Source organism: Pogoniulus pusillus, chromosome 25, assembly GCF_015220805.1.
Source record: "Pogoniulus pusillus isolate bPogPus1 chromosome 25, bPogPus1.pri, whole genome shotgun sequence".
Taxonomy (NCBI): Eukaryota; Metazoa; Chordata; class Aves; order Piciformes; family Lybiidae; genus Pogoniulus; species Pogoniulus pusillus.
In genome coordinates, this window is record NC_087288.1 from 18,415,555 (window position 1) to 18,430,474 (window position 14,920).

Consider the following 14,920-nt stretch of genomic DNA (forward strand, 5'->3'; position numbering starts at 1 on the left):
ACAGGGGCAGAAGGAACAAGCAAGGAAAACAAAACAGTTACCTTCATGCATCTGATCAGATGGGAAAGAAACAGGAAATCCAGGCTGGAATATGCAATAGTGACAGCTGGGAGCGTGCACCAGGGACGGCCGGGAGCGCGCACCAGGGACGGACTGCAGCGCGCACCAGGGACGGACTGCAGCGCGCACCAGGGACGGACTGCAGCGCGCACCAGGGACGGACTGCAGCGCGCACCAGGGACGGTCTGCAGCGCGCACCAGGGACGGTCTGCAGCGCGCACCAGGGACGGACTGCAGCGCGCACCAGGGACGGTCTGCAGCGCGCACCAGGGACGGACTGGAGCGCGCACCAGGGACGGACTGCAGCGCGCACCAGGGACGGTCTGCAGCGCGCACCAGGGACGGACTGCAGCGCGCACCAGGGACGGTCTGCAGCGCGCACCAGGGACGGACTGCAGCGCGCACCAGGGACGGACTGCAGCGCGCACCAGGGACGGTCTGCAGCGCGCACCAGGGACGGACTGCAGCGCGCACCAGGGACGGTCTGCAGCGCGCACCAGGGACGGTCTGCAGCGCGCACCAGGGACGGACTGCAGCGCGCACCAGGGACGGTCTGCAGCGCGCACCAGGGACGGACTGGAGCGCGCACCAGGGACGGACTGCAGCGCGCACCAGGGACGGTCTGCAGCGCGCACCAGGGACGGACTGCAGCGCGCACCAGGGACGGTCTGCAGCGCGCACCAGGGACGGACTGCAGCGCGCACCAGGGACGGTCTGCAGCGCGCACCAGGGACGGACTGCAGCGCGCACCAGGGACGGACTGCAGCGCGCACCAGGGACGGACTGCAGCGCGCACCAGGGACGGTCTGCAGCGCGCACCAGGGACGGTCTGCAGCGCGCACCAGGGACGGACTGCAGCGCGCACCAGGGACGGTCTGCAGCGCGCACCAGGGACGGACTGGAGCGCGCACCAGGGACGGACTGCAGCGCGCACCAGGGACGGTCTGCAGCGCGCACCAGGGACGGACTGCAGCGCGCACCAGGGACGGTCTGCAGCGCGCACCAGGGACGGACTGCAGCGCGCACCAGGGACGGTCTGCAGCGCGCACCAGGGACGGACTGCAGCGCGCACCAGGGACGGACTGCAGCGCGCACCAGGGACGGACTGCAGCGCGCACCAGGGACGGACTGGAGCGCGCACCAGGGACGGACTGGAGCGCGCACCAGGGACGGACTGGAGCGTGCACCAGGGACGGACTGGAATATGCACTCAGCTGCTAGGATGGGTTTTGGTGTTTGCAGCTTGCTCTGCCATACTAGAAGAAGAGGCAAGCACTGCTCACACAGTACTTGCTATTGACTTCTCCACCTTCTCTTTTGCATTTTCATGAGACCACAGTTTTCTGAAAAATGACTCAATGAGCTAAGGCTCCACCTAAGAAGAGGATGACCTCTCCACACTGCTTTGAAAACAAAACCACTGTCAAGGACATCTCAGGAAGGTTAGACTCAGCTCTGGACCTTAGTGATTGGCCTATGAAGCCATCCCTGCAGTGGTAACCAAGTAGCCTCCTCAAAAAGAAGAGGAAACTGCTAACAAGAAAGTTAACTTAGAAGAATCCAGCCTTCACCAACCCACTCCCCAGTACTGCCCAGCTTACTTCCATGACTTTGAGGTCGTAAGCGTTGTGAGTAGCAGCATGAGTGTTTTTCACATATTGTTTAATGATCTTGGCTTCTTCTGAGTCTTTGTCAACAACCTGCAAAGAGGCAAATGAGAGAGTGTTCTAGCAGCCAAACCAGCAGGCTTGCTACCACATGCTAACACCCAGCTTATGTTTGCAACTCTCCAGTTTAAGCCTCCTTTATCACTCAAGTGAAAATTTACTCCCATCTAGTGAAGATGTAGAAGTAAGCAGACAGCACTCAGGTCACAGAGTATGTGGGATGGGAAGTACCTTTGAAAACTCAAGATGACTTCCAAATCCCCTGCTCAAAGCAGGGTCAGCAAGAGGAGGCTGCCAAGGGCTAATTCCATCTGATTTGCTGCACTCTAATCCATCACCTTGCATTCACCTTCACTCCTCTCCTATATTTCCTTTACCTTAATATCAGTGCGAAGTTTCTCATAGTTGATGTCAATTGGGTCTTTATCTCCATCTTCATTTCCACCTCTGAGAAGGCTGTAAGCAACCTCAATATCAAGCAGGTTGTCCAACATCTGCACTTTAGCCTGAAGAAGTTAAATTGGTTATTTTACTTAAGCCTTTGACACGTTCAGAGTAACTCCAGAACACCCCAAATCCCAAGAGTATACATGAAGCACTGGGCCCCAGTCTGCCATCTCACAACACAACCACACTGCTTTTGCAACTAAATAACCCCAACCAACAACAAAAACAACCAAACCTCATAAGAACAATTGAAATGCACTAAAATATGCATGGGCAATAAAATCTATCTTCTAATATATTATATAATCATAGAATCAAGGAGGTTGGAAGAGACCTCCAAGCTCATCCAGTCCAACCTGGCACCCAGCCCTATCCAGTCAACCAGACCATGGCACCAAGTGGTAATTAACTTTTCTCCTGGTTTAGTTACTGACCATTTCCCAGGATAGCTTAGAAAGCCAAACTCTTCCACCCACAGCAGGCTTGTAGCCAGAGGTAAAACAGGACACTTAGACACAGCTAAGCCCTTCTGTCACCCTTTGGGAGAGGAAGGAGCCATGGATGCAGCAGGAACAATGCCTGCAGATCAGATGAATGTCTGCAGACAATCCTGTTTGGCAGAGGAGATCTGCACATTTCTTTGAACTGATATATTTATACCCTGCAAATTATTGGGAGCAAAGGCTCAGAGACCTTATCACAAAGACACTCAACACTAAGTTGGTGTCTTCCCCCTCCTCAGATCTAAGTTTCTTATTTAAAATATCACCCACACTTCAACATTTGCTTTCCCCAGTTTTATTTTCAGCCACATCTCTGCCCTGGTACCCACACAGAAACAAAAAGGTATTCTGAAGAAACCAAGCTTAACTTCCTGAGGCCATCAGGTTAAAGTAAGTCTTCAACTTACTTCAACAGATGCTCCCAAGTGCTCTTTGTTAGATGTCAGATACCAGACCTGCTGCCTGCACACAATATGCTTTTTCCAGTCATTACCTGAATGTATTCCAAGTTATTTAGCAGAGGTGGTTTCTTCATCCCAAAGTCATGAGGAATCAGAGTATAGAAGCGGTTGGAGAGGTCCAAGATCTGGGATTCTGAACCACTGTCAGAAACTGCCTAGACAAGACAACAAGCAGCAAAGAGAATCACTGCGTGGGAACTTGAGCACTGAAAAGGGCATTTTTCTTTTGTTGCTGTTTGTTTTTCACATCTAACTCACAGTACTTGCACAGAAATACACAGAATTCCTGGTACAAGAAAACTTTACTCACCTTTGTGATTCTGGAGGGCAGAATAAAGGCTTTTGAATATGGAAGGGGTCCACATCCTTGGCAAGGTTCTGATCTACTCAAACAACTGAAGTAAAACTGCCTATATCTATGCTTTGTCTGTGAGCCCGTGACAGACAACCATGGGGTGTGCTGGTTGGCTTTTGCAAGCTGCTCAGGCAAATCTATCCAGAGATTCTTGGAATGGTCCAGACTGTTGTGTGCAAATATAGCAAGGTCATCAGATCCCATTCTCTGTCAATTTAACTTCACTCACATCCTCAGACTCCTCTGGGGTGGAAAAAGCAGCTGGCTACTAGACCAAGACATTGGCTCCATTTGCTCAACTGCCATTTATATCTGGCTTGGCCTGAATGTTTTGCTATAGAAGTGTCAAAGACGCAAGCACTGCCCAAATTGATACAGTATGGTACTGAATGATTTGGCCTGGGAAGGACCTTAGAGATCATCTAGCTCAAAACTCCACGCCATGGGCAAGGACACCTTTCACTAGAGCAGGTTGCTCAATGCTTCATCCAACCTGGCCCTGAACATCTCACAGAATGACAGAATTAACCAGGTTGGAAGAGACCTCTAGGATCATCCAGTCCAACCTAGCACCTAACCCTTCTAATTAACTCAACCATGGCACTAAGTGCCTCATCCAGCCTCTCTCTAAACACCTCCAGGGATGGCGACTCCACCACCTCCCTGGGCAGCCCATTCCAATGCCAATCACTCTTTCCAGGGAGGGGACACTGGCAACCTCTCTGGACAACCTGTGCCAGTGTCTCACCCACTCTCACTGTAAAATATTTCTTCTTAATATCCAGTCTAAATTTCTCCTCTTCCAGCTTAAGCAGCACACTTCTCTCCAACAAGACAGAGAGAGCAGGTCTTTATACACTCCAAGCCCAAGACTTCCCAGTTCCCTTCTTGCTCTAACATCTCTTCCATGATATTGTAGTTTAAAACCAGCCAGTAGCTGAGCCTTATGCAGTCACTCACACACTGCCCCACACACCTCCAGTGGGATGGGAAGGAAAAAAACTTGGATCAAAATGCAAAACTTTGTGGGCTGAGAAAAGGACAACTTTATCAGACAACACTGAGAATGAAGGAGCAGCACAGAACTGTTTTGGTTGGGCAGCCTGTTCCAATGCCTGACTACTCTTGCCATAAAGAATTTGTTTCTAATAGCCAACCTAAACCTCCCCTGGCACAATTTCAGGCCATTTCCTCCCATTCTGTCACCTGATCATAAGAAAAGACCAACCCCAACCTCAATGCAACCTCCTTTCAGGTAGCTGTAGAGAGCAGTGAGGTCTCTCCTTAGCCTGCTCCTCTCCAGACTAAAATATCCCAGTTCCCTCAGCCTCTCCTCACAAGACCTGTTGTCCAGAGCCTTCAACAGTTTTGTTGCCCTAGTCTGGACACCCTCCAGCATGTCCATGCCCTTCTCCTAGTGAAGAGCCCCAGGATATGTGCTCACCTGCTGAACCTCGTTAAGGATGGAGTACGCGCTCTGGATCTGACGCTTGCTCAGCTTTCCTAACGGCATCTTCTGTAGGTCAATCTGAAGAAGATTTAAATGATTAAACCAGGATTTGGCTACACAGAAACAAGTGCAGCATTCTCTCTCTGGTGCCTAAGGAACACATCTGGTAGGAGTGATCTCGTGAAGAATGGAAACATTTCAGACTTGACATTAATCTCTGCAGATCAAGGAATGATGTCACAGAACGTTAGAGGTTGGAAGGGACCTCCAGAGATCATAGAGTGCAACTCCCCTGACAAAAGCAGGAGGACCTAGAGCAGTCCACACAGGGATGCACCCAGGCAGGTTTTGAAAGTCTCCAGAGGAGGAGACTCCACAGCCTCTCTGGGCAGCCTGTTCCAGTGCTCTGCCATCCTCACTGTACAGAAGTTTCTCCTCATGTTGAGGTGAAACCTTGTGTGTTCATGTTTGTATTCATTGCTCCTTGTCTCATTACTGTGCACCAGCAAAAAGAGAATGGCCCTCTCCACTTCACCTCAGGTATTTACAGACATTGAGCAGATCTCCTCTTGGTCTTCTCTTCTCCAGACTAAGCAACCCCAGGGCTCTCAGCCTCTCTCCAAAGTGGAGATGCTTAAGCCCCCCAGTCATCCTCGTGTCTCTTCACTGGCTTCTCTCCCTGTCTCTCTCAAACTGGGAAGCCCAAAATTGGACACCAGGCCAGAGCAGAGTGGAAGAAGGACCTCCCTAGACCTGCTGAACACACATTTCTTAATGCACCCCAGGATACCACTGGACCTCTTGGCCACAAGGGCACACTGCTGATCCAGTGCAGAACTTGCTGCCCACCAGACTCCAAGGTCTTTCTCTGTGGAGCTGTTCTGCAACAGGGCAAACCCTAATCTGTACTGGTTCTGCCCTTATTCCTCCCCCTGTTCAGGACCCTGCACTTGTCCTTATTGAATGTCATGAGGTTTGCCTTCACCCAGGTCTCCAGCCCCAACTCTTTCAGTCTGTGCTCACAGCAGAGCTGCTGCAGCCCTCTGAGCATCCCAGTGGCCCTGCTCTGGACACACTCCAGCATCTCCACATCCCTCTTGTCATGAGGGCTCCAGAGCTGGATGCAGTACTCCAGGTGGGGTCTCAGCAGAGTGCAGTAGAGGGGGAGAATCACCTCCCTGGCCCTGCTGGCCACACTCCTCCTGATGCAGCCCAGGCTCTGCTTGGCTTTCTGGCTGCAAGTGCACACTGCTGGCTCACGTTGAGCCTCTCATCCAGCAGCACCCCCAAGTCCCTCTCCTCAGGGCTGCTCTCCAGCCACTCACTGCCCAGCCTGCATTTGTGCTTGGCATTGCTCCGACTCAGATGCAGGACACTGCCCTTGGTCTTGTTGAACCTCCTGATCTTGGCTTGTGCCCACCTCTGCAGCCTGTCCAGCTCCCTCTGGATGGATCCCTGCCCTCCAGCCTGGCTGCTGCACCACACAGCTTGGTGTGGTCAGCAAACTTGCTGAGGCTGCACTCAATGCCTCTGTCCATGGCACCCACAAAGATGCTGAACAAGACTGGTCCCAGGACTGATCCCTGAAGGACTCCACTTGTCACTGGCCTCCACTTGGACATGGACCCTTTGACAGCCACTCTTTGGGTGTGGCCATCAAGCCAGTTCTTCATCCATCCAGTGGTGCACCCAACACACCCATGTGTCACCAGCTTGGAGACCAGGATGTGGTGTGGGACAGTGCCAAAGACCTTGCTCAGGTCCAGGTCAATGCCATCAGTTGCTGGCCCCTCAGCTCTGAATGTTTTAACCTGTTCATAGAAGGCCACCAGGTTCATCAGGCAGGATCTGCCCTTGGTGCAGCCATACTGATTGCAGCCAATCACCTCTTCACTGTTCTGTCTTAGTAGTGCCTCCAGGAGGATCTGCTCCATGACCTTACTGGGCACAGAGGTGAGCCAGACTGGCCTGGAGTTGCCTGGCTCCTCCTGCCTACCCCTTCTGAAAATGGGGGTTATGTTTCCTTCTTCCAGTCAGTGAGGACTGCACCAGACTGCCATCACTTTTGGAATAGAACAGAGAGGGGTTTAGCAACCTCATCTGCCATTAGTACCAACAGGAAGCATTTCTGAAGTCTGAGCTCATTCATTTGCCAGCTAAATTAGTGCAAGTGCTGCCCCATCCCAAAATGGGGCTCACCACACCACTCACAAAAAGAGAAGTGTTTCCAGCCTCTTATTGTCAGCAAATTGGTTAATCTGTGTTACTATTTTAAGAGCATTCAGCAAACAGTGCTCACCATGCATGTGCCACTGGAAAAACAAATAAAGCAGAATGATTACTGACCCCAGGCCTGGCAATGAGCTTCTCATAGGCTTATTAAATTGAAGACACTGATAAAGACATTCCTCACTGAAGGTACCACAACTAAGTTATTAGCTCCAGTGCTTGGCAGATTCTGATCAGACTCTTGCCTTATTTAAGGCTGATCTAAAACTTGTAATGACTTCAGGGAAGTGTGATGCACCTTGGAGTGCAGAGAAGGTGCTTCTAGCTCTGTAAAGTGTGATCACAGAAGCACAGAATGGTTTGGAAGAGACTTTAAACATCATCTAGTTCCAATCCCCCTGCCATGGCAACAACATCTGCCACAGCTACTGCACCTGCCACTAGATCAGGTTGCTCAAGGCCTTCAACTCTTCCAAGGAGGGGTCACCCACAACCTCCCTGGGCAATCTGTTCCAGTGTCTCACCACCCTCAGTGGAAACAATTTCTTCCTAATATCCAATCTAAATCTCTCTTCTAGCTTCAATCCATTCCCCCTCAACCTATCACTACAAGGCCTTGTAAACAAGTCCCTCAGCAGCTTTTTTGTAGGCCCACTACAGTAACTGGAAGGAGGGTCAGAAGTGATGGAAGGCCAGAAGTGAGAAACATGAATGTGTGGAGTCACCTCAAATTCCACCATTGCTTTCTTCATGCTCTCCACATCAAAGATCATCTTGATAAGGTCCTGGATTGGCTTAGCAAGCTTTGATTTTGTCCCAGCACTTACTGTCAGTTTTCTGACAGCTTCTTCATCCTGGGAAGTAAAAATAGCATCAGAATTAGCAAAATCACAAAAGGTAGAAGTAACAGGCTGGCTGCCATGGCAACAATTCCAAACCACCTTGGTGTGTGAATACTCTCCCTAGTCCCAAGCTCCTGGGGAGCGTGGGACACTGACATCCTGGAACAAAGTGCATTTAAAGATCCACCTATCCAGCAATTTGGCAGATGTTATTTCAAGAGGTGGCACTGTAAAATCTAAGTGCAATTAAGGGAACAGGAACACCTCAGCCAAGAGTATTAATTCCCTTTTCTGCAATCCTGCTGCTGCTGCTGCATTGAGACCTTGAGATGAAAAAAACCTATTGACTTGCACAACAGAGATGCAACAACTAGTTTCACTAAGATTCTATTAAAAAATCCCACCACACTGGCAAAGATGAGCAGAGGGATCATCACTTAGCCACACCATCTAGATGCTTTCATGGACAGCATCTGTCAGATGCTCCAGAGTATCACTGCACATCGCAGCGTGGCTGCTGCTTTGGTGCTGTGCTGTTCCAGGTGCCAGAAATAAAAAGCTAAGCCTTAGATTAGTCATAGAATCAACCAGGGTGGAAGAGACCTCCAAGCTCATCCAGGCCAACCTAGCACCCAGCCCTAGCCAGTCAACCAGACCATGGCACTAAGTGCCTCAACCAGGCTTTGCTTCAACACCTCCAGGTAACTCCACCACCTCCCTGGGCAGCCCATTCCAATGCCAATCACTCTCTCTGCCAACAACTTCCTCCTAACATCCAGCCTAGACCTACCCTGGAACAACTTGAGACTGTGTCCCCCCCTTCTTCTGTTGCTGGGTGCCTGGCAGAAGAGACCAACCCCACCTGGCTACAGCCTCCCTTCAGGTAGCTGTGGACAGCAATGAGCTCTGCCCTCAGCCTCCTCTTCTGCAGGCTGCACACCCCCAGCTCCCTCAGCCTCTCCTCACAGGGTTTATGTTCCAGGCTCCTCACCATCTTCGTTGCCCTTCTCTGGACACCTTCCAGCACCTCAACATCTCTCTTGAATTGAGGAGCCCAGAACTGGACACAGCACTCAAGGTGTGGCCTGAGCAGTGCTGAGCACAGGAGCAGAATAACCTCCCTTGTCCTGCTGGCCACACTGCTCCTGATGCAGGCCAGGATGCCATTGGCTCTCTTGGCCACATGGGCACACTGCTGCCTCATCTTCAGCTACTATCCACCAGTACTCCCAGGTCCCTTTCTGCCTGGCTGCTCTCAGCCACTCTGTCCTCAGCCTGTAGTGCTGCTTGGGGTTGTTGTGGCCAAAGTGCAGAACCCTGCACTTGGCCTTGTTCAGTCTCATCCCATTGGCCTCTGCCCACCCATCCAGCCTGGCCAGGTCCCTCTGCAGGGCTCTCCTACCCTCCAACAGCTCCACAGCTGCTCCTAGCTTGGTGTCATCTGCAGACTTACTGATGCTGGACTCAATCCCCTCATCCAGATCATCAATAAAGATACTGAACAGGACTGGGCCCAGCACTGATCCCTGGAGCACACCACTAGTGACAGCTGCCAGCTGGATGTGGCACCATTCACCACCACTCTCTGGGCTCTGCCATCCAGCCAGTTCTTGACTCCTTCACAGTGACAGGAGGTATCTGGTAATTTGGCCACAGGGTAAAAAAGCTGTGACAGCCTGGAAGTATTTTCCTCTGGTATCTTTATAGCTATGAACAGATTCAGCTACTTCATCTGAAAACAAAGCTCTGGATATGCCTTTAAATAAACACACAAAACCCCACGCTGGGCAGAAGGAAGAGGATTCTTATTTAGCTTAGCTGTTTAAATAGACAAAATCTTATTGGCAATGAGCAATTTGTCTTTCTCAGCCTGCTCAAGATGTGCATTAAGCAGAAGGCTGCAGAAGGAGTTGCTTCAGTAGGACAAGGGAGGTTATTCTGCCCCAGTGCTCAGCACTGGTCAGGCCACACCTCGAGTGCTGTGTCCAGTTCTGGGCTCCTCAAGGCAAGAGAGATGTTGAGGTGCTGGAAGGTGTCCAGAGAAGGGCAACAAAGCTGGTGAGGGGCCTGGAGCACAAAGCCTATGAGGAGAGGCTGAGGGAGCTGGAGGTGTGCAGCCTGCAGAAGAGGAGGCTCAGGGCAGACCTCATTGCTGTCTACAACTACCTGAAGGGAGGCTGTAGCCAGGTGGGGTTGGGCTCTTCTGCCAGGCAAGCAGCAACAGAACAAGGGGACACAGTCTGAAGTTGTGGCAGGGCAGGTCTAGGCTGGATGTTAGGAGGAAGTTGTTGTCAGAGAGAGTGATTGGCATTGGAATGGGCTGCCCAGGGAGGTGGTGGAGTCACCATCCCTGGAGGTGTTGAAGCCAAGCCTGGCTGAGGCACTTAGTGCCATGGTCTGGTTGACTGGCTAGGGCTGGGTTCTTGGTTGGATTGGATGAGCTTGGAGGTCTCTTCCAACCTGGTTGATTCTATGATTCTAACATCCTTAAAATTACAGAGGAAAGAGAAGAAGTACTTCAGACCTAACAAAAACTACTTTGTTTCCCAATGTGTCCACTTTAATGCAGGACATGCAGCCACCTACAGCACTGTCTCTGGCATGGAGAAGATGCAGTAGTTGCACCTGCACTTCATTCTGCAGGTCTGTCAAGTCTAAGTGATCACAGAATCACAGAATTAACCAGCTTGGAAAAGACCTTCAAGATCATCAAGTCCAACCTATCACCTAACACCTTCTAATTTACTAATCCATGGTGCTAAGTGCCTCACCCAGTCTCCTTCTAAACACCTCCAGGGATGGTGACTCCACCACCTCCCCAAGCAGCCTATTCTAATGCAAATCACTCCTTCTGTGAAGAACTTCCTAAAACCCAGCCTAAACCTGCCCTGGTACAGCTTCAGGCTGTGTCCTCCTGTTCTGTCACTGTTGCCTGGGAGACCAACCCCCACCTGGCTACAGTCTCCCTGCAGGTAGTTGTAGACAGCAATAATAATATATTAAAAAATATTCATAGAATCATAGAATCAACCAGGTTGGAAGAGACCTCCAAGATCATCCAGGCCAACCTAGCACCCAGCCCTAGCCAGGCAACCAGACCATGGCACTAAGTGCCTCAGCCAGGCTTTGCTTCAACACCTCCAGGGACGGTGCCTCCACCACCTCCCTGGGCAGCCCATTCCAATGCCAATCACTCTCTCTGACAACAACTTCCTCCTAACATCCAGCCTAGACCTCCCCTGATTGCACAACTTGAGACTGTGTCCCCTTGTTCTGTTGCTGCTTGCCTGGCAAGAGCCCAACCCCACCTGGCTACAGCTTCCCTTCAGGGAGTTGTAGACAGCAATGAGGTCTGATTGAACTCCATCATCTTAAAGGTCTATGCTCTTTTGCTCCTGAAGTCAAAGTGCCATGGGGCTAATGTTCATTCAGTACACCTGAGCAAATCTGAGTTGCTGAGCACTCCAGAACAGCTGGAGAGAGGCAGCTGGAAGTGGGACCCTTCAGTCTTACCTGTCCATAGTCGATTTCCAGCGGGTAGAATTTTTTGGGATACTTGGTGAAGTTCTTTGAGTGCCAGGAATTCCCAGTTTTCTCCTCATACAGATTCAGGAAGTGTTCCACAGCATCCTCCTTGGATGGCATCTGCTCCAGTTTGTTACTCCCGATGACGGTGCCCACGCGACCCCAAGACCTGAACACCCAGTACCTAGAGGGCAAAACAGAACTGGCTTAGGACACAGGACCTGGATCTCAGCTCACACAAAACTGACCCTGCCACAACCACATGACTGCATGAGAACCAGCCATTTGCCCACCATGGAAGGCATTCTCTATCAGAGACTGCAGGAGAGCAGCAGAATCACAGCATACACCAGCAGTCATGCAGCAGTACAGCTAAGGCTGTGCTGCCATTCACTGAGGTCTGGACAGGCTGAATTGCTGAGCCAAGGGCAGCTCAGTGAGGTTCAACACAAGTAAGTGCAGAGTCCTGCCCCTGGGGAGGAACAACACCATGCACCCCAACAGAGCAGGGGCTGAGCTGCTGGAAAGCAGCTCCGCAGAGAAGGACCTTGGAGTCCCGAGGGACAGTAACTTATCCACAGGACAGCAATGTGCCCTTGCAGCCAAGAAGGCCAAGGGCATCCTGGGGTGCATTAAGAAAAGTGTGGCCAGCAGATCTAGGGAGCTTCTCCTTCCCCTCTGCTCTGGTGAGACCACACCTGGAATACTGTATGCAGTTAGAGACTCCCCAGTTCAAGAGGAACAGAGATAGTCTAGAGAGGGTCCAATGGAGGGCTACAGAGGTGATTAAGAGACTTGAGCATCTGTCCTATGAAAGCAATCTGAAAGACCTGGGGCTGCTTAGGCTGGAGAAGTCTGAGAGGACATCTTGCTAATGTTTATAGAACCACAGAATCAACCAGGTTGGAAGAGACCTCCAAGATCAGCCAGGCCAACCTAGCACCCAGCCCTATCCAGTCAACCAGACCATGGCACTAAGTGCCTCAGCCAGGCTTTGCTTCAACACCTCCAGGCATGGTGACTCCACTACCTCCCTGGGCAGCCCATTCCAATGCCAATCACTCTCTGTGAAGAACTTCCTCCTAACACCCAGCCATATATACATATCTGAAGGTTGGGTGTCAAGGACAAGGAGCCAGTTTCTTTTCAGTAGTGTCCTGTGACAGGACAAGAGGCAGTGGATACAAACTGGAACACACAAAGTTCCACCTCAACCTGAGGAAAAACCTCATTCTTGTGAGGGTGCCAAAGCACTGGGACAGGCTGTGCAGAGAGGCTGTGGAGTCTTCTTCTCTGCAGACCTTCAAAACCAGTCTGGGATGTGTTCCTGTGTGGCCTGCCCTGGGTGACCCTGCTTTGGCAGGGGGGTTGGATTTGATCTTTAGAGGTCCCTTCCAACCCCTACCATTCTGAGTCTTTATTCAGTAAAGCAGCCACTGGGCAGCTCTGCAACACATCTGATAAGACTGGAAAGCCAAACACATGATCATCCCCTGACTGTTTCAGTGCCTTTTGTTAACCCCCAGGGCATGCAATTCACTGTGGTAGAACAACTAGAACCTGGTTTTGTTTCCCAAGCTTACAGCTCTGCAATTAGAAGAGGAAGCTGGAGAATATGGGAAAAATTCCCAGCATCACAGGCTTCATAGATGGAGTCCTGAGGTTAGACCAGAGGAAGCCCCATCAAATTCCACTTCTATATTCCCAGGGGCAGCCATCAGACACTGAACACTGTTAGACAGTTAACCCAGACACCAATCATATGTGCCTTGCTCTTTCCAGCATGTGGAAAGGAAGATTACCAGAAGCAGAACTGCAAACACAGTCACTTCCCAGCTCAGATTGGGCAGGCAGTGAGCTGGAATAGGAACTGGTTACAAGGTAGAGTTAAAAGAGTGGTGCAAGGTCCAGCTGGAGAGCTGCAACCAGTGGAGTCCCCCAAGGATCAGTGCTGGGACCAGTCCTGTTCAACATCTTCATCAATGCCATTGCTGAGGGCACAGACAGATAGAGTCTGCTCAGCAGGTTTGCTGCTGACACCAAGCTGGGAGGCTTGGCTGAGACAGCTGCAGGCTGTGCTGCCATCCAGAGAGCCCTGGGCACAGAGGAACCAGATGAGGTTCAACAAGGACAAGAGCAGAGTCCTGCACCTGGGGAGGAATAACAAACTGCAGCAGTACAGGCTGGGAGGTGACTGCTGGAGAGCAGCCCTGTGGAGAGGGAGCTGGGGGTGCTGGTGGCTAACAAGTTCCCCATGGCACAGCAATGTGCCCTTGTGGCCAAGAAGGCAAATGGCATCCTGGGGTGTTTTAGGAGGATGTGTCCAGCAGATCAAGGGAGGTTCTCCTCCCCCTCTACTCTGCCCTGCTGAGACCTCATCTTGAATACTGTGTTCAGTTTTGGGCTCCCCAGTTGAAGAGGGACAGGGATCTGCTGGAGAGGGCCCAGTGGAGAGCTAAGAGGATGATGAGGGGACTGGAGAGCATGGCTGATGAGGAGAGGCTGAGGGACCTGGGGCTGCTTAGTCTGGAGAAAACAAGACTTAGAGGGGATTGGATCAATGATTATAAAGATCTGGGGGCTGCAGGTCAGGAAGGGGGGGACAGGCTCTGCTCACTGCTCCCTGGGACAGGACAAGCAGCAATGGGTGTAAGCTGCAGCACAGGAGGTTCTGCCTCAACACAAGGGGGAATTTTACTGTAAGGGTCCCAGAGCACTGGCACAGGCTGCCCAGAGAGGCTGTGGAGTCTCCTTCTCTGGAGCCTTTCCAGGCCTGTCTGGATGCTTTCTGTGATCTGTGCTGGACTGTGTGGTCCTGCTGTGGCAGGGAGGTTGGACTCAATCTCCTTGGTTCCCTTCCAGCCCCTAACATCCTGTGAGCCTGTGATTTTGTCAACACCACAAAGAAATACCTCCACAAAGAGCAAAGATCTCCCCAGGGGTCATTTGTTGCCTGGCTGTTTTGTGAGTTTGGGGGTTATTTTTCCAGTGTTTGGTTGTTCTGTGGGTTTTATCTGTGTGTTCAGGTTTACTATTTAAGATAAATGTATCTGTCCATATCTCCTCAACAAGAGATTTGACTCATTTGCCTTTTAAGATTAAAAATGAAGTAAAATTCCAGTATTTACTGGGGAAAAATGAACAACTATTTGTAGTGAAAACCAAACTCACCTGTTTTCTCTGTCATCCTCTAGCAGCTGCAGTTTATAGTAAGAGTTTGTGCCTTTCACAATATCTACCAGGCCAAGAGTTGCACTGAAAATCTTTCCACCTTTTTCAAAGACATGAGCAGAGTCCTCCAAACCTACAGACAGGAAACAGCAGTTCATAGAATCATGGAATCAAGCAGGTTGGAAGAGACCTCCAAGCTCATCCAGTCCA

At 51.1% G+C, this 14,920-nt stretch overlaps 1 protein-coding gene across 2 annotated transcripts in view; it reads right to left on the bottom strand.

Moving 5' to 3' along the window:
* Positions 1–14,920, bottom strand: part of PARP1 (poly(ADP-ribose) polymerase 1) — a 57,504-nt gene that overhangs the window by 9,219 nt on the left and 33,365 nt on the right. For both annotated transcript variants that reach the window (XM_064164613.1, XM_064164614.1), the window contains exons 12-18: positions 14,711–14,843; positions 11,528–11,723; positions 7,898–8,026; positions 4,938–5,021; positions 3,171–3,293; positions 2,105–2,233; positions 1,662–1,760 (exon numbers count right to left, since the gene is read on the bottom strand). In XM_064164613.1, coding sequence (XP_064020683.1) covers positions 1,662–1,760; positions 2,105–2,233; positions 3,171–3,293; positions 4,938–5,021; positions 7,898–8,026; positions 11,528–11,723; positions 14,711–14,843 — 893 coding nt within the window. The remainder of the gene's footprint in view (positions 1–1,661; positions 1,761–2,104; positions 2,234–3,170; positions 3,294–4,937; positions 5,022–7,897; positions 8,027–11,527; positions 11,724–14,710; positions 14,844–14,920) is intronic.